Source organism: Betta splendens, chromosome 14 (assembly GCF_900634795.4).
Source record: "Betta splendens chromosome 14, fBetSpl5.4, whole genome shotgun sequence".
Lineage (NCBI taxonomy): Eukaryota > Metazoa > Chordata > Actinopteri > Anabantiformes > Osphronemidae > Betta > Betta splendens.
The window spans coordinates 17,022,534-17,042,786 of record NC_040894.2 but is presented as its reverse complement, the minus strand read 5'-3'; the positions used below and the strand labels follow the sequence as shown (position 1 = coordinate 17,042,786).

The 20,253-nt window shown below is 44.1% G+C and overlaps 1 protein-coding gene across 9 annotated transcripts in view; it reads right to left on the bottom strand.

Moving 5' to 3' along the window:
* Positions 1-20,253, bottom strand: part of amot (angiomotin) — a 162,924-nt gene that overhangs the window by 16,605 nt on the left and 126,066 nt on the right. For 8 of the 9 annotated variants that reach the window (XM_029172838.3, XM_029172837.3, XM_041073644.2 and 5 more), the window contains one exon: positions 3,347-3,475. In XM_029172838.3, the coding sequence (XP_029028671.1) occupies positions 3,347-3,475 (129 nt within the window). Of the gene's footprint in view, positions 1-3,346; positions 3,476-13,669; positions 13,857-20,253 lie in introns of those variants that run through there. The other variant, XM_055502058.1, reaches the window with a different exon arrangement.

Genomic DNA, 20,253 nt, shown 5'->3' with positions numbered 1-20,253 from the left:
ACATTTTACTTTACCGTAATGACATTTACCACAATATCTGCAGAAAAACAAACTTATACTATAACTATTATTACTACTACTATTATTACACAGGCAACACAGTGGATTTGGAACTCGCTCTGCGTCGTTAACACGGAGTCTGATGTTGGTTCAGTCGCAAAAGCAAACTTCACATCCCTTCCCCCTACTCCGTATTGGCACAGAGACATTCACATATTGTCTCCATTCGGTCAATAGGTGTAAAATACTTTAGCTTCGAGACAAAGAAAAAGCTCCACGGGAGATCGGGCAGCATGACCTACGTAGGCTGTGGGATGCCAAAACCTTTCACTTGACTTTTTTTAAACGCTCTTCTTATGGTATTTAACTCAAGTCTGGCAGATTACCACTGCTAACTTGTAGAGAATATTATATAATAAAAAAAATTGTAATAAACTCTCTCTGTGGTATGCCAGAACGCCAGGTCTCTCCGATCCCCGACTCATTAATGCAGCAAGTTGTTTGTTCTGCATATATTGATTCTGCATGGACTGTTTTACACTTATTTGGCCAAAGACAAAACTCAAAAGAGATTGGACAATTCGCTCAGCTGCACCTAGTCTGTGGAACGCTCTCCCAGAGCACATGAGAACGCCACAGAATGTGGACACTTCGTAAAACGTATTTATTTACCGGAGCTTTCAAAGTTGGCAAAATCCAGAGTCGCTCAGATTTATTTGCAACATCTGATTCTCCCAAAGGAATAATATCTAATAAAATTGAACGCTGTACGTTGCAGCGCGCACTCGGTCCGTCTAAGCATACAGTACAGCTGCTTATTTCGGTTTTAAATTGCCATAACTTGGAAATACTACTATACTAAATACTATAATTGTCTGCTAAATAATACAGGCAGCCAGCCCTATTAATTACTGGTTATTATCTTGTATGCCAAAATATAAAAATGTTCAATAATTACAAGTTCTGCTTCCACAGAGATTCGAACCCGGAACAAAAAATTGACACATCAAGGCTGTTAAACAATACACAAACCATTACGCCACGGAGGTGTTAATACGTCATTCTTCATGGGCCTACATAACATGAGTCTAGGACAGCGTCATAGGGGCCAGTGTGGGGCCAAAAAGACGTAACACAGCTCCAACGCGCTAAAAACCAGGTGATACAGCCTTACAAAAGAAAGGTGATTGCCGTTAAGGCTGACACCTTTAAGTGCTACGGCTGTACATTCATGTTTAGTGAGTGTCAAAGACGCTCAGGACTGTTTATTTATGTCTTCACTTCTAAGCGATGGACTCAGAGTTTCTGTATTATCTTTATGTTTGATCTGATGATGAACTCAGTAACCTATGCCTATGCTTGAACACGTTTATTCCGATGATGCCTCGGTGGCTATCAGCAGCATTTAGCAGCTAGCTTTTATTCTTAATGAAGTTTGTGTGTGTTGTTCTGGGTCACATCATTTCTAGGTCTGTTACACTACAATAACTTGTGATATGTATGTGCAGTGTGTATAAAAAAAAACAAAAACACCAATAATATGTAACAGTTAGGGAAACGGAGCTCCCACCGCATTTACAAAACTTTAGACCCCGGTTATATAATTGTAAATATTTAAGCTAACTAGATAAGTCATTCCCATAGGCAAATGTACAGTGAATGCTTGCATATGCATTGCTGAAGGTACCTGAAACATTTAAAACATAGCTGAAAGTAGCTTAAGCAATTAAAGCATAGATGAATGTACCTTAAGAGAATTGAAAGTTGTTTAGACAGAACTAAATATTTGCAGAAGAAGCAGAAGCAGTTGAATTTCAAATTGGGTAAAGCTGAAAAAGGTTTGCTGAAATTGAACAAATATATCTGAATGTATCAAAACAGCTAAATAAAGTGTAGAGGTGAAAAAATAGTTGAAAGTTGTGAAAACATTAAAACAGCTGACAGTAGCTGCAGAGAAAGTAGTTGAATTGTTGAATTGAAGTTTGAATTTAAATTGAGAAAAGTTGGGGTATTGCAGGGAGCACGCACAGTTAATTGCTGGACAATAATATAGTTTGATTAACACATCATAATTAAGCAGTCAAAAGCAAAATTTAGGCTAAAGGTTTGGATTGGTGCTTTTATTTTGAATGGATATGGAAGGTTAGGGTTAGTGTATGCGCTTAATTACTAAAATGTAAGATATTGCTGTTTAAAGCTGAAGATCAGAATTTGGGCTTTTATTATGAAAGAAAGTGTGTGTGTGCTAAATTACTAAAGTTAAAACTAACTATTTGATGTGGATACTGAGCATTAAGAGTTTGACCTGTCAGTAAAACTGCTGCTGAGCTCAATCAATGATGTACTGCAGCGGCGCTGTTGTCATAGAGACAATACAAGACCAATGCGAGCGACACGTCACGCGACTGCCGAGCTGCTTATATGCAGTTTAAACGGTATGGTTGTTTCAATTTGTCAAAGCTCTATTAACAAGTGGACTTAACATCTAAAGGACAGACATGTTTCACACTACAAATATCTGTAATGTACTTATGACTAGTCTAAAATTGTAATTAAAGATTTCCACAACTACATTTTGAAGAGGCACAAATCCAATAAAATATCTTCAATAGTCAGACATCAGTCTCTGAGAAGTAGAATAAAGTTGTTCTGTGGAAACCATTTTAAAATAAAAGTCTAACACAAAATTAAACACATTTTAGCATTCAGTGTAGTGGTGGGTGTGTACATATTCTGAAGAGATGCCTGTTATTTAAAGACAGAAAAAAGCTGAGGAGAATAAAAACAACAATGTTGCTGCTGTGGCGCAGGTCTGTCTTGATCTAGAGAGCGATTACAACTTTGCAGTGAACAGAAAACAACTAAGAAATTGACACTTCTTTCAGAGAATTTTTTTGCATAAGAACAAAGACAGGGGATCAAACTCATGCAGCCAAAACAACATTCACTGAGCATAACCACTGGGCTATCTGAAGATATAAGGGTTGGAATGACTAGTCATGGATATTAAGTCTATTTAAATCCGCCAATATTTATTTAATAAGAAGCTGTGCTTAGAAACTCGCCACATTTGACCACAGAGTCTTAATAATTATAATTATGTCATATAATAAAAAAAAATCTACAAAGATTTCAAAGTAATTTTTTACAGCAGTTAGATCATGGGTTACTATTTTTCTCTACCCCTGTAATCCGAGGAAAGTTGTTAGTAGCTGCTGTTGTTTAAGAATGACACTTGAAGCTTGTTGCAAAGATTATCTCAGCATTAAGAAAATCATTGTAAAAACTTTAGACCTTTCTAAAAAGAATGATTTAATGCCTCCATGCCTCACTTGAGATGGTTTACCTGCTTTCCATATCCAAACAGCGTCGGTTGGCCATAAGAATTTCCTCTTCTTCCTTTTGGATTCGAGCCTCCACTGATGTCTCGTAGCTGCAGCTGGGAGAGTGGCTTGTCACTACTGTAGACGTATCCCTGCAAAACGGGACAGTGTTAGACTAAAATATGCCCCTTCATTAAATAATGTTACACCTCTGTCCTATTCCTGTTATAAAATAGAGCAGAATAGAACTTGTTATTGTACAGGTACAACGAAAGTATGGGTTTGCCAGCAACAGTTCACAAAATATATACAAAATATAAAATATAGTATAAATTTAAAAAAAAAACACAAGAAGGGCAAATATTAACAAAACTCAATGCCTTTCTTGTTAATATGCTAAAATAATATATGAATTTTGTATTATTAATGTCACAACTACAGGAAACAAGTAGAAAGAACAGAAGTAGAAATTAGTGACACACAAACGCCAAGCCTCGAAATGGTACCACTCCAGCTGGTGAAAGCCGGTCCCAGCTGGTGAAAGCCGGGCCCCATGTGGCCATGCCAGAATTAACCAGCCCCACTGCCCGTGTCCTTTTGGGCATGCAGGCACTCCTGGCACCCAGGCAAATCCCCCAACACGTCAAACATGGCGTGGCACCCAAGCCTAGAGGATAATTCAGTACTTAAGTATCTATGTCCCCGAGTGGAGTGTGGTAGAGAAAATGTTATTCACCTTATGGTTAATTGGTAACACTATAGATTTCGTCCAGTTAATAGTGTAGTTTAGCTTTCTGAAAGTGCTGAGAATTCGGCTAGACTGATAGTTGTGGGGAGTGAAGTCTGTCGCTTCAGCAGCATATAAATTTATTTTATGATTTATTGATTTGGTTAATACTCCAGTAATTTCTTCATGCTGTCTAACTGCTGCAGCTAGTGGTTCAATAAATATCACAAAATAGTGATGGAGAGAGTGGGCAGCCTTGTCTGGTCCCCCTATCCAGAATAAGCCTCGGTGAGGTTTGGATAAAGTGCCGGATAACAACATAAAGTTGACCAAGGCGCTGAACAGAAATAAAATTACTGTAAAAAGAAATAAAACATAACATGATACAATAATAAAACAAAATAATAACCAGGTCCAACATTTAAAAAGGTAAGTTTTTAGTTTAGATTAGACAACTAGATCTGAGGAAAACCTGATCTCCAGTTGTAAGAAGTTCCATAGTTGTGGGGCCAGAACAAAGAATGCACATTCACCTCAGCACTTAGTGTTGTGCTTGGGGACAGAAAACGGGTGGAATGGGTGGAACTCAACAGACAGCCAACAGAGAGAGCTAAGGACAGGGGTAATATGGCAGTGTTCTCGTGAAGAGGTAAGGAATTGCTTGCAGGAGCACCCATCCCGCATAATCTAAACCATTCTAGAACCAATCTGTCAAATAGACCTACATGTTGTAGTTGGTGTAAAAGTATAGAGCGAGCAGCAGAAAAACAGGCCTGTGTTTGTCAAGACTTATCAAAATGTCATTGTGGACTTTTATAGCAGACTCAGTACTGTGTCTTTTACGGAACCCAGACTGGAGTCTATCAGATAGCTAATTTTGCTGAAAGCTGAGGAAGGAGTTGATCATCAGAAAGAGCTTCATTGCCATGTTATGTAGAGTGCACTTTACAGAACTAGGAATTTGTCTTGGTGTTGGCACACCCAGGCAGCAATTTGCGGCGCCACGTCCCAACTGACAGTGGTAGCAAGTTGCAGTACAAAGACAGTACAATACAGAAACATACGCATACACACAGTGGCACAAAGTACAAGTGGAAACCTTGCTGGAATTCCTTTTTGGGTACATCAGGACGAATAGATAAGGTCGGAGAGCAGAGGGTGAGACTGTAAAGTGGGGGGTGTATCTGCGTCAGTGTAGTGAAGTGTTTTTTTTTTAGAAGTATAACCGAGGCCGACCAAGAGTCTGAGATGTTACTTTTCAGTCCATCAATCCGGGCAATCCTCTGGTGTAATTACGTCAGCTGAGTAACCATGGCCCCCATCGGCGTTTGTAGCTCCACGGCAGGTGGACATGCCAATAAGCCGGCCGCATATTTTCCAATCTTCCGATAAAGCAGGGCCAATCATGAGTAGCCCTGTTATCAAAGTCCAAAATATGAATAGATACTCTGTATCCTCGATGGACAGAGGCTCCAGACACACGGGGCACCAGGAATCCCACGTGTCCCGCAGGTAGCCGGAAGCAAGAGACCCTGAGGGGCAGAGTGGTTCTCCCGGAGATTATTTTCTTTCTACAGAAAATTTTGTCCAATGCGCGACCAGTGAAACTAACCAGTTAAGTAGCTCCATGTTTAAAAATGAAATTCCAGAATAGCAGATCAGGGTGCTCAGACAGGACAAGGACACTGCAAGCAAAAGTAGAGTGGGAGCAGAGAGAAAACACGTCTGCACTCCTCGAGAGGCGTAATTAGAACATGAACAACATCATATACACATTTTTTCAGGAGCTTTGCCAAAACTGGCCTAACGTTGTTCGGGGAACCAGTATCTAAGTGGGGCTTCTTTAAGATGTTACGTTATGTTTAAGAGTTTCAATGTCCTTTTTAAAAGAAACAGCAACTACTCCCTGGGCCAGTCACAGAGCATCACTATGTAGGATTATATGGATGAAAAAATTGATTTAATGAATCTTGGTGGGATGATGTCTAGTGGGCAGCATGTAGCTTGTGTTTGTTTCACAATTCTAGAGACAAGAGAGGTACTAAGGGGTGAGAAGTTTTCTAAAACCATTTTAGAGGTTTGTCTGATCGCTGAGGGCTGTGCAGGTTGGTTAAAAGACTGCATATAGAGAAGATATCTTTTGCTGGAAATGATCAGCAAACATATTATATGTTAAAACAGTGGGTGTTTGCTTACGAGGTTGCAGAACAGCAGAGACAGTTTAAAAAAATAATTGGGGCCGGTGCCCCTCTTCGCTGATAAGGGATGATAGATAGCTGTGCTCAGCAGAGTTAACAGAAGTCTGAAAGTCATAGAGGGTTTGTTTAAAGATGTCTTTGAAAATCTGGAGGCCATGCTTCATCCACCTCCTCCTGGCTCAACAACATTCACGCCTCATCAGCCTCAGAGGCAAGACTCCACAGGAAATATTAACCAATAGGAGAATGATCTGCACTTAAAACTGTCCTTAAAAACCACAGCCACACCTCCTCTGCAGGGAGCGTTAAAAGCGCTAGAATAGGAACAGATGTTCGGTAAAAGATCTGTGAGACTACTAAGATTGACTGGCCTCATCCAGGTCTCAGATAAAAAGAAAAAATCCTGCAAGCTTTTGCTTGCAGTGTCCTTGTCCTGTCTTTTTTTGAGCACCCTGATCTGCTATTCTGGAATAACATTTTTGGAAATGGAGCTAATCAACTGGTCACTCAGCGCATTGGAAAAAATGTTCTCACGAAGAAAAGAATCTCTGGGAGAACCACTCTGCCCCTTGGGGACTTTTGCCTCCAGCTAAGTGCGGGCCGTGTGGGATTCCTGGTGCCCCGTGTGTCTGGAGCCTCTGTCTATCGAGGATGCAGAGGATCTATTCATATTTTGGACTTTGATAACAGGACTACTCATTATTGGCTTTGGTGGTGCCCTGTTTTATCAGAAGATTGGAAAGATTGGAAAATCTGCGGCCGGCTCATTGGCATGTCCACCGGCCGTGGAGCTACAAACGCCGATGGCGGCCATAGTTACTCGGCTGACGGAATTACACCAGAGGATTGCCCGGATTGAAGGACTGACAACTAACATCTCAGCTCGTTCGGATGATTTGCATCAGAGGATGACCTGGATGGAGGGACTGATTAGTAACATCTCAGCTTGTTTGGATGCCCGCATTGCAGGACTGACTAATAATATTATAGATAGATAAGATAAGACTAATAAGAGGGGAGAGAGAGAGAGAGAGAGAGAGAGAGCTGGGGAGAAACACAACTACTGGAGAGAAAGAGACAAGGTTAGTTTAACATAGAAAAATGATGGGAGGTTATTGAAAGAAAACAGAGGAGCTCAGTGTATATATTAAGTCCCCCAGCAGTCTATGTCTATTGCAGCTTAAAAAAGACATGCTTCATTCATCATTGCCAGTGACCTGAACCATCTCTAACTATAGGCTTTATCAAAAAGGAAGGGTTTAAGCCTAATCTTAAACGTGGAAAGTGTGTAGGCTTCTCGAACCTGAAGAGGGAGCTGGTTCCAGAGGAGGAGCTTGGTAGCTAAAAGCTCTGCCCCCTGTTCTACATTTAAACACTCTAGGAACCACAAGTAGCCCAGCGCTCTGAGAACAAAGCGTTCTGCTGGGAGCATAAGGAACTATGAGGTCTTTAAGATTAGGGTGTGGAGGCGTCAGCTGTGTGCCTCTTCTGTTGTTTACGCTCCCGAGAGTGTGTGTGTGTGTGTGTGTGTGTGTGTGTGTGTGTGTGTGTGTGTGTGTGTGTGTGTGTGTGTCGTACTAGTCCTAGCAGTAGGCTAGGGTGTGGGTGTGTGTGAGTGTGCATTGGAGAAACATAGACACGTAGTCGGCAGACTGCAGTAAAGTCTTAGTCTTGTTACTATTATTACTATTACATGCCAGTGTACTAGTAGTGGTCTGCAGCGTGTTGGTTATACTTTCTGTCAGTGTGTATTGGTGGGATTTAGCTTCTATTTTTTCATTTTCAGTTTCCATTTTGTCTGGTTCTAGGTTAACTAGGTTATTTGGGCAAAGTTAATAAACATTCCTCCATTTATATCAAAGGTCTTTCTTTGCTTACGCGGCTGTAGCAGCTGCATTCTCATGAGCAAGACCACCATTTGTGACCTAATGTGGGTTAGGCACAGCATGGGACATCATTATCACATTAAATCAAGGGTTTCAATTACGCTGATTTTGTATAAACCTAGTTGTCTCAGTCCCTGGTCCTGTTCCTTGTTTTATTTTATTTTTTATTTATTTTATTTGTTTTATTTTAAGTTCCTTACGTTCGGTAGTGTCTGGTTCTAGTCCCTGGTTTTATTTTGAAGTCCTTCCGGTCTGTCACGTTTTGGTTCTGATCTCCGTCATTATGTTTAAAGGACTTCCTGTTCATGTCATGTCACAGCTGTTCCCTGTTTCTACCGGTCATTAGCCACACCTGCATGTCATCATTAATCAGTTCAGTATATTTAAGCACCATCTCTCTCTCTAGTGCCTCGCCAGATTGTTTAGCTTGTGTTGCGTGTTAGTCACTTTCCAGCGTTCATTGATCTAGTCCCGTCGTGTACCGTGTATCTTGTTTTTGACCTCCGATTCCCTTCCTGCCTTGTCTGCCCTGGTTTTCTGATCTTGTCTGTTACTGACCTCGTCTGCCTGCCTGACCACGACTCTACGCCTGACGGATTGGTATTGTAAATCAGTCTCTCGTGTACGAACCTTGCCTGTCCCTAACACTGATTCTGCCTGCTCCCGTATAACGCTGTATGAACTGTCCGTGTATGACCCAGCCTGATCTCGACACTGAGTTGGAATAAATTCCTTTTGCTATTCATATCCCACCCTGTCCGTGCCGTGCATGTGGGTCCGTCGCCTTGACGTTCTGACGCTAGTAATATAAACAAAGCACATGATCAGCTCCAATAAGATGCTAATCATTTTTCTTCAGCAGTTGCTCTGAAGTGGGCGTTTCTGCAGTGGTTTAGTTTATCTTTGCATCAGACATACTTGTTTATTCAAAACAAATCAAAACTTATCAGCTCTACAGTCACTAGGAATGATTATTGGGCCAGTTGCTTAAAACAGAGGTAAAACCAAGATACCCAGAAAGTAAGAGTGTCTAATTACAATAATTACAATTGAACTGTTTAATATTTATGTTGCCTTTCACTAACTATGGGTTATAAAGACAGGGAACTTACTTCAGTTATGAACACTGATTAGGATTAGTTCAGTTACAAGTATAATTAGGTGTAATTAGGGGTTGAAATCATATCTTCAGTAAAGGTACATATTCAATAATGAGATTTGTGGATGGGAACATGTCTCCAGTCGAGGTGTTGATGAAGGAAATTCAGAAATGCTCAGACAAATGGAGCAAGCGGACACATGAATCCACGTCGCCCTGGCCTTCAGAGGGGACATTTGATCTGAGGCAGTGTGCAGAGATGCAGGGTTTTATAAAAACCTATAAGATAAAAGACAAATCTGTAAAGCGAGGCCTTAAACGGGAAAGAGAAAATGCAGTGTTGCAATTGTTTATTAACTGTGAAAAAATGATGGGCAAAAAGACGACTCAATGTGGTGATAATCAATTTAATCATATCTCTATAATTAAGTCTCTTTCAGATGCGTCCCAGATGGATGCAGAAGAAACAAAACCATTACGGACAAAGAAGCCAGTTCACCCAGTAGCTGAACTAGAAGGGACAGACAGGGCAGTGAAAAGGGATGAGTTGTTAGAACTGCCCGACATTTATTTAAAAACAAAGAAAATTTCAATTGGAAATTCCTGCAGTGAAAGTGATCTGCGTGACAGAGCAGTTAGATCACTGTGGGCTGAGTCAGATGAGGAATCAGTGTGTGTGGTTGACGGACGGGTAAATGAGGTTTCTGATGGACTTCCTCTGCTGGTCAAAGGGGCAAAGTGTCAAAATCTGCCCTGGCCTTCAAGACCGGATCAGAATGATCTGACTGACACTGTGGGACTTTGCAACTTGTCACTAGAACAAATAACTGAGCATGTTATTCATGCTGTTGAGCTGCGTCAGAAGCAGGCAAAGGAGGCAGTGAAAGAAGCAACACGCCAGCAGCAGCGGGAAGAGGGGGAGAAAAGAGAGACGAGGATGGTGTCTGCTCAACCAGCCAGCGTGCCTCAGACCCCACCTACACCACCAGGCATGGCCACACCTCAGGTGATGTAAATTCTACCAGGAGGGTGGACAAGACGACCTCCTATGAGGAGAGGAGTGTTCCCTGCAGACAAAGGCAGAGGAACAGGAGGCAGCCACAGAGGAGGCGTGAGATGCTACTGCTGTGGGAAGACTGGTCACGTAAGAAGCCATTGCTTTGATTGGCTACGAGGCTCACGAGGAGTGCCCAGACCAAGGGGTCCGCTGATTAATGTGGAGGCCCCTCAGCTGGTTACTAGAGAGTACCAGACACCTGCAGGATTCATGAACTTTGTGGATGGGCTCCATCAAAAGCCAAAAAGCCAGAGGCCTCTGAATCTGTGACTTCACCTTGCTGCACACTTTAGTACTTTAAGACTCAGACAAATATCTAAAATTTGGAAACAAAATAAACAAGTCGGCTGGGGAGAATGACTTAGTCCTTAAACCTGCCAAAAGATTCAAAAATTAAAAATATGCCAATTTTACCAGGCAAGGAAAAGACAAAGGTATAGAGAATATTTCAAGATAACGTTCCCAATTTAATCACTCTGCTGACAAATGCTCCACCTGATGCTCAGTGGTTGACAGTGTTAAAAAAAAATGTGAATGTGAAGTATGTGGATGAAGAGACTGTGTGCACCAGGCTTTGAGACATGCCTCATTTCATCTCTCCAACTAACACTAACTGTAGACAGTTGTCTCATGATATTGGTAATGACTCATTCACATTATTGAGGTAAGAAAGTTTCACTAGACAAGCTTCAACACTGTAGGAAGTGCCTCCCACATACCATAAAGTGAGTGAAGTATCTGAGGAGGTCAATCAGCTACAAAGGGAATTTGAGGAGAGTGTAAACGTTTCCCTCATACAGTAAACAGTAGTTTGATCCCTACAATATGTAAGATAGTATAACGCATCATGCTCTCATGTGTTACAGAAAACATCAAACTTTAAGGTGACTAAAACCAGGTGTGCCTTTCACTGCTACTGTGCCAGTTCTCCAATAGATAGAAAAGAGAAAACCAAACCATTCAGAACCCGCAAGGTGTAACTGTTGCAACAATGCTTAGCCTTCTATAGTACTGTATTGTAATGCTATGGATTGTGGTGCTGCAAGCAGCTACAGCTCACTACACTACATTTAGAATTTGCACAGTCCGTCTACTGTTTAAGCGGGGCTGCAGTTTTAATGATCACCTTGACATGTTTTGATGAGGTTCCACTTAGGTCTTATCATCACTATCATATATTCCAACAGAGCAGAAGACACATTTAGCAAATGGGTAAACCAGGTCTCAGTTCATTTTTTCTTTCCATCCTTTTCCTAAACATTTAACATAGATGTCATCAGTCTGCAGGCCTTAAACAAGTGTGACAGGGCTGTGGTGTTCTTTACGGCATGGAAGGAGGAGGTCTGGGGAAGAGACTGAGTAGCAAGAGTGACGGTGCTTTATCCTCCAAGAGGTTTGACTGTATGTCGGTTTATATGGACTTTCTTTAATAGGTTACAATACTTCAGTTATCGTCCACAGCTGTTTTGTTATGGCTACAAACTCTGACAGTCACAGGGGAATTTATAATTAGATGTAGCAATAATTGTGGGGTTGTTTGTATTTCTAGGGTATAGCTTTGCGTTTCCAACAGTTAACTAGGTTGTGTTATGTCCATGTGTCACTTCTGATAGGTTGTGAGGATGCAGCTTATTTAATATATATATAAAGGCACTTAATGAATGCATCCGCAATGCTTTTTGAATTCAATAAAGTTTTCTACATCGCAGTGACTCTGTGTTTGTAATCGGGTTAGTTTATGTCGTTGTAGTATTTACTGAAGCTTAATCCTACTTGTTCAACTTTCAACTGACATCCTCAAATTCACTCAGTTTTATTCAGGGACTGATGATGATCCCTGGTAAAGATAAATACGTAGGATAAATAAGTGTAGGAAATTACTTTTAAGGGTTTTGCTAGTGTTCCTTTATCCATCCATCTTAATTTAGTGATTTAATCGGCTTCAAATTCAATGGACAGTTATCTGTCTATTGAGGGGGGGAAAATGTATTGTAAAAAATTGTTTTGATTATTGCTTTATGTTGGTCCTTAGTAACTGGGAAACTTGTGTGGGTGGCATCTGCTGTGAGAATGGACTATTCTGTTCCTGTTGTGTTTTTGTTCACAGGTGGAGTTGGTGAACTTAATCCATGGGGGAAAGGTTGTGGTCGAGTTGGCACAAAATTTGATTTTGTATATATTGTAAATAGCTTACGCTATAGAGGAGTATGATCTCACAGCGGGACTTATTGTGGAGTGATAAGAAAAGTGACAGGAGCAGGGTATGTGAGGGAGGAAAGGAGTTAAGGGAAGTCAAGGAGTGAATGAAAAGGAAAGTGTAAATGTGACAATGACAATAGAGGGATGAAAAAGTACTGTGAACATTGCATTTCAGTGTGTAGCTTGTAAGAATATGCCGAACGCATAGACTAACATTGCATGAAGCTTTGCTTGACAAAATAGTGTTTAATGCATCAACCAAGTTTCTATGTGATACAGATGATTAATATACGCAGGAAAGCTGTGTTGTTCCATTGCAAGAAAGAAGAGGACAAAGAAGATCAAACTCCAGATCACTGATGGGCCCTGAGTGAGACTGCTGACTCATTTAGCAGAACAAGGTCACAGCCTAGCCTTTCTAAATTATAGTTCTCATAGAGCAAGAGGTTTCTCTCTTACCTCACGTGCATGACAAAAACCCTGAGCTCATGAAACCCATGACACGTGCCCATGACACGTGTCGATAATGTTTTATTGTTGTTGATTTTATATAATGAGGGTTTAACCATTTTCATTCTGCATCTCAGTGTGTTGTTGTACACAGGAAGCTCACATTAACAGCTTCAACCCTTCTCTCTACACAGAGCAGCAGTGGAGAAACTGTGTCAGCATAAACATCTCGCTTAAACTAATTTTCTTTCCTAACCTCTTTTCTAACCAACTTCTCTCCTACTCTTAACCTCCATCCACAGGTTACTTCAGTATCAGAGAAGGGTGTGTCTTATGACCTGCTACGACTGTGGGTTTTCCCTAACCCTAGCTCTGTAGGATGGTTTATGCTGCACTATGGTGCAGATCTTTCTGCCTCTCAGCTATCAGGTCTCAGGTCACAGCTGGAGCACCAGTCTGAGGGGGATAGAGGATGGTGCAGCAGAAGTGTGCTGGAGCCCTGAACGGTCCAGAAATGAGGGACTCTGTGTTCAACGTGAAGGCAAGCTGGGCCAACTGGGTCGCTAGCGGAAAGGCAGGGCATCAGATGAGGTTCCGAGGACAACGCAGAGGGTGCAGTGCCACAGCTTCCAGTACAACCGTGACAGACGAAGGAGGAGTCGATGGAGCTGAAGGAGCTGATGGAGAGTCCAATATTCCAAATACAGCTACACCAACAATGCACACTCACCTAATATTGTGGGGCTGCGCTGACCAACACGGCTATAGGGTGTGGGCGGAGCGCCGCCCTTAGCTGCATGGTTGATATACACTGATGTTTGAATTTGCATGTGCATGAGCTGAATTGCAGATGCTGGATGACATGGGAGCACAGACCTTCATGATTGCCTGTGGTTGGTGTGGAGTCTGTGAAGAATCTGTTGTGATAAAGAGGACACTTATGTAGAATAAAATGTGAGGTTTGTTACTGAATGTACTTGTTTACAGGCAGCGTGGGAGGATCACCTGTTGGAGCTGAAAGAAGAGCTTAGGTGTTCTATTTACTACAGATTTTGTGAATCTTTAACCTTGCTTTGTCATCTTAAAGTTGAAGTTCATGTCTATTTAATATAATGCAGTATGATGAGTCAAAGAGGAGCTTTCTTGGCCGCTCGCTTTCAAGATTGATGGGCATTAAAAGGCCCATGAGGAGGGGATTTGTAGTATATTTATGTATCATATCATATTCCGCAACCCTTTTAGTTTGGCAGGGTCGTTGTCTGGGGAGCATCTGGGATAGACTCCAGGAAACAGACATTTACTTTTAGCATTAAAGTTCATTGCTAATGGGAGAAATACAGAGGCTAGATGGGTTCATGTGCGTCCTCAGTTACTGGGGTTAAAGAGTTTGCTTAAACTGGGTTCACTGTGATGACGGCAGGTTTAGTTCCGGTTGGGGTTTTGTTTTGATGGGGTTAGTTCCGGTTGGGGCAGAGTTTTGATTGTTGGGATTGTTTTCACCTGTTATGAGTGGGTATTTATTCTCTCAGTTTTTCCCTGATCCCTCGTCGGATCGTCGTCGTTAAACACGGGATCACTGACCAGGGCTGCCCTACCGTCGTTCGGTTCAGGAAGTTAATATATCAACGAGTTGGCCGTGAGTTTTGTTTTTGATTCGTCAGGTGACCAGCGGTCACGATTGCCAATGCGTTTGTCACGGAAACCTTTTGTGGATTGTTGTTGGTGGGATTTCTTAGTTTGATTATTTGTGATCTGGATGCCAAATGCCCAGGACTGTATAAAGAAGATCGCACAGGCGAAAGTTTATTTGAGACTGTGTTGCTGCGTTAGTCGGGAGCGTCGCATGTTTTGTTTTATCCATAGAGCCAAGTGTGGAACCCGTTTGTCAGATGTTGCTCTACGAAGAAAAAACCCGGACATCAAGTCATCCGTTGTTACCCTGCTGGGTGCTACCCAGCTGCGGCCTCAGCCTGAATCATCTGACCCGCTTCATTCACCGGAACGCACACTCCTTCACCATAACCTCCTCCACGGCTTCATTCCGCTTATGTTATTCCGACAAACCTTATGACCGCCACCCGCCTACTAACTTGTGCTTCAGTTTCCGTAAGTGATATTATTAATTTACTTCATCTGCCTGCAGTCCGTATAGTGTCTAATCACGCATCCCTTTTCCTCCTTAGCGGAGACGCGGCGGTGTGGACGTTCTCGCGCAGCTCTTTTGTTTTGTAAACCGTGAAATAAATTGTTTTAAAAAGAAAACGAGTCGATTCTGTAGCTTACTCTTGGAGTCCTCATTCGAGCGTGACCCGCTCGCTGAGTAAATTGTGATAGAACGATCCGACCACCATGGACTCCACAGAATTGACTCGCGAGACGTGGCGTGCGCGCGTTGAAAGCGTAATAGATGCGCAAGGGAATGCACTAATCCAGATGACTCGTTCATTCGACCAGTTGAACGCGAACGTCTCCCAGTTGTTACTAGCCTCCCAGCCTGCGTCAGTAGATCCTGCAGCTATTCCACTTCCGCAATCTCCCCCTCGCACTCAGCGTGTGGGTTCGGAGCCCCGGTTGCCTCCGCCGGGCGGTGAACCGGGCGTCAGCCGATCGTTTATAACTCAATGTGAGATACAGATCGAGTTACAATCTTCTGATTTCCCTACAGAGTTATCTAAAGTAGTGTATGCGTTATCCCTGTTAGGAGGTCGGGCGGCGGTTTGGGGTACGGCAGCCTGGAGGAGACGTGAGCCGTATTGTCAGAACTTGAGATTGTTTGGCGAACAATTAACCTGGATTTTTGACCCTGTCAGACCTCAGACGGAGTCTCTTTACGGTCTGGCCGGATTAACACAGGGTACTCGTCGGCTGGTGGACTATGTCATCCACTTTAGGACCCTAGCAGCCGACAGTAAGTGGAACGATGCTGCACTCTATGACCAGTTCTATTTGGGATTAAATGAGCGAATTAAAGACTCATTGTCATATAGGACGAAACCAAGAACTCTCGATGAACTGATTGATGCAGCCTCGGCTGAACAGCGGCACCTGGAAAGACAATTGGGTAAGGGGTGGCTAAGGCACCCACAGGCCCAGGCAGTTACTGTCCCAGATCAGTTGCTCCAAGTACCGGTTTTAAGTTCACAGGTGGAGCAGACGACTCCAGAGCCCATGCAGTTGGGACGTCAGAGACTTACCAGTGGTGAGCGAGAACGTCGAAGGCTACATCGACTGTGTTTCTACTGTGGCGAACCTGGTCACATCTCACGTGGGTGTCCATCAAAAGGCCAGAGGTGCTACTGAGCCGGACTTTGGTTAAATCCTCTGCGGCTAGACCAGTTACCAGGGTTATCATTGGATCAGCACCTTATCAAAGGTCAGTGCCTGTATTAATTGACTCTGGAGCGGATGCTAATTTTATTTCAGAGACTCTTACCAGGGAGCTCCACTTGGAGACCGAACCACTGAAAAGACCCCTCCAAGTGAGGTCTTTGAGCCACACTACGCTGCATGTAGTTCGCTGTGTAACTACGCCCGTCTTTGTTTCCTTGGAGAACCACCAGGAACGAGCCACATTTTATGTCATCGATTCAGCAGATCCTCCGCTGGTCCTGGGAATACCATGGTTACAACTCCATAACCCTCACATTGACTGGTTTCTGGGAAGGTATTGGGTTGGAGTGGAGCGTGTCATGCTTCCTGCCTACGCTCCGCCCAGAAGCTCTGGAGCTCCGTTGCACCAGAGGAGGTCTATCCTGATCTGTCGAAAGTCCCTGTCATTTATCAGGACTTGAAGGAGGTTTTTAACAAGGTCCGAGCAGTGGGTCTTCCCCCACACCGGCCATATGACTGTGCTATTGAACTGATTCCTGGTGCGTCTCCCCCTCGTGGGCACCTGTTTTCCCTTTCAGGACCTGAACGGGAGAGTATGGAAGCTTATATCCAGGAATCACTGGCGGAAGGTATCATCAGACCCTCGACTTCTCCGGCAGGGGCAGGGGTTTTTTTTGTGGATAAAAAAGATGGGGGGGTCAGGCCATGCATAGAATACAGAGGATTGAATGAGATAACAATAAAGAACAGGTATCCTCTACCATTGATCGCCTCGGCTTTCGAGCTTTTGAAGGGGGCTAAGATCTTTACTAAGCTCGACTTACGCAACGCTTACCATTTAATCCGGATCAGGGAGGGGGATGAATGGAAGACTGCTTTCAACACTCCAGCTGGACATTTCGAATATTTGGTGATGCCATTCGGGTTGACTAATGCCCCAGCCATTTTCCAGAACATGGTAAACGATGTTTTGGGGGACATGCTTAGCAGATTTGTTTTTGTCAACCTGGTTGACATATTGATCTTTTCGCAGTCAGAGGCCGAACATATTCAGCATGTCAGGGCCGTACTCCAGAGGTTACTACAGAACCAACTGTTCATCAAAGCCGAAAAGTGTGAGTTTCACGTGACGACCACTTCCTTTTTAGGTTTTGTGATTGGCCCTGAAAAAATCTCCATGGATCCCGACAAGGTTCGGGTGGTCAAGGAATGGCCGGAACCTGAGAACAGGAAGCAGTTGCAACGCTTTCTGGGGTTTGCAAACTTCTACAGGAGATTCATCAAGAATTACAGTAGTATTGCGACCCCGTTGCATCAACTCACTTCCCCTAAGGTGAGGTTCTCCTGGTCGTCTGAAGCGGGGAGAGCTTTCGGCGTACTTAAACAGTTGTTCACCTCTGCACCTGTTCTAACCTTACCTGATCCTGACCTCGCGGTTGTGGTGGAAGTGGATGCTTCGGACACTGGGGTAGGGGCGGTACTCTCTCAACGGGCTTTTCTGGACTCAAAGCTTCACCCCTGCGCCTTTTTCTCAAGGAAGCTTTCGGCCTCCGAGCGAAACTATGATGTGGGGAATCGAGAACTCTTGGCAGTGGAACTGGCGCTAGAAGAATGGCGACACTGGTTGGAAGGGGCCAAGCATCCATTTACAGTGTTAACCGATCACAAAAATCTGGAGTATCTGAAATCTGCCAAAAGACTTAACTCCAGACAGGCCAGATGGGCTATCTTCTTTGAGAGGTTTTGTTTTACGCTCTCTTTCAGACCAGGGAACCAGAATAACAAGGCAGATGCCTTATCTCGTCTCCATGCTCCAGCAGACACGACCGAGGGAACAAAGTTCATCTTACCTGGTTCGGTCAGGTTGGGGGCGGCTCAGACGGAGTTGGAGGGGGAGGTCCTTCAGGCCAACCACGGTAACGCAGCACCGGCTTCCTGTCCTGACCGTTGCCTGTTTGTTCCTCTCCAGCTCAGACCCAGAGTCCTTCAGCTCTGCCATGCATCCCGGTTGATGGTGCACCCAGGAACTGCACGCACTCTTAAGGTGGTCCTCCAACGCTTCTGGTGGCCCTCCATCAGAACCGATGTCAGGCGGTACGTGGCCGCATGTCCTACCTGTTCAAGAGTGAAGTCGGAACATCGGGCCCCGGCAGGTCTGTTACATGCCCTACCGGTGCCTCATCGACCCTGGTCCCATCTGTCTATGGATTTTGTCACTGGACTGCCCGAGTCTAAGGGCAACACCGCTGTGCTTACGGTAGTGGATCGTTTTTCCAAGATGGTGCATTTCGTTGCACTGGCAAAGTTACCTTCTGCACCCGAGACTGCTAAACTCATGGTTGACTATGTGTTTAAGCTCCACGGAATTCCAGACGACGTAGTATCGGACAGGGGTCCGCAGTTCACAGCTAAGTTTTGGGCGGAGTTCTGTAAGTTGTTGGGCATCACTGTAAGTCTGTCCTCTGGTTTTCATCCACAGTCAAATGGACAGACTGAGAGGCTGAATCAGGAACTTGAGGTGGGACTACACGCGCTGTGTGCAGACAGCCCTACCACGTGGGCGGATAACCTGTCCTGGGTGGAATACGCCCATAACTCGCTACGACTGCCACGGGTCTTTCCCCTTTCCATGTGGTCTATGGATTTCAACCCCCATTGTTTGAGCCGCAACGGATCGACGCAATGGTCCTTTCGGCTGCGGCGGCGGTACGCCACTGTCATATAGCTTGGCGGAGGGCCAGGCGGGCTCTGATGTCCGCGGTCTCCTCATACGCGCACCAGGCCAATCGTAGGCGTTGGCCGGCTCCTGTATACAGACCTGGGCAGAAGGTGTGGTTGGCTACACGGGACATTCCTCTGAAAGTAGATTGCCCCAAGTTGGCCCCGCGGTTTATCAGACCTTTTCCTGTCAGCAAGATTGTGAATGCTGCGTCGGTTAGACTTCGGTTACCTCGATCCCTGAAGGTGCACCCTACGTTTCATGTTTCCCGATTGAAGCCTGTGCATTCTAGTGCTTTGCTGGATGCCAAATGCCCAGGACTGTATAAAGAAGATCGCACAGGGGAAAGTTTATTTGAGACTGTGTTGCTGCGTTAGCCGGGAGCGTCGCATGTTTTGTTTTATCCATAGAGCCAAGTGTGGAACCCGTTCGTCAGATGTTGCTCTATGAAGAAAAACCCGGACATCAAGTCATCCGTTGTTACCCTGCTGGGTGCTACCCAGCTGCGGCCTCAGCCTGAATCATCTGACCCGCTTCATTCACCGGAACGCACACTCTTCACCATAACCTCATCCACGGCTTCATTCCGCTCATGTTATTCCGACAAACCTTATAACCGCCACCCGCCTACTAACTTGTGCTTCAGGTTCCGTAAGTGATATTATTATTTTACTTCATCTGCCTACAGTCCGTATAGTGTCTAATCATGCATCCCTTTTCCTCCTTAGCGGAGACGCGGCGGTGTGGACGTTCTCGCGCAGCTCTTTTGTTTTGTAAACCGTGAAATAAATTGTTTTAAAAAGAAAACGAGTCGATTCTGTAGCTTACTCTTGGAGTCCTCATTCGAGCGTGACCCGCTCGCTGAGTAAACTGTGACATTCACAGAATCTGTTGCCTAACAATGTTTATCCAAGCTGTTCCTAAGGAAATATTCAAAATGTCACGCCGACCTGGGAAGGGAACTAGGAGGTTGATGGTGGGCCAGATGGATCCGGAAGCTGGACAGATAACACGGCCCAGCGCCAGGACTTTCCAAGTAGCCGAGAAAAACATCTACACATCCTTATTTGGCCATGTGGAAGGATTTTAGGTGGTGGTTAAAAGCAGGCCTTCACAGGCTGGGGTTTTCAGAGCGCTTCGCAGAGGGTTCGCTGGTAGCACACAGCTGACCTTTTCCGACCTCTCAGTTCTCTCTGCAGAGGAACAAGCAGGTGAATTCGGTCTCTGTCTCTCTTGCTATTACTCTTTTGTAATCATTATCTGAT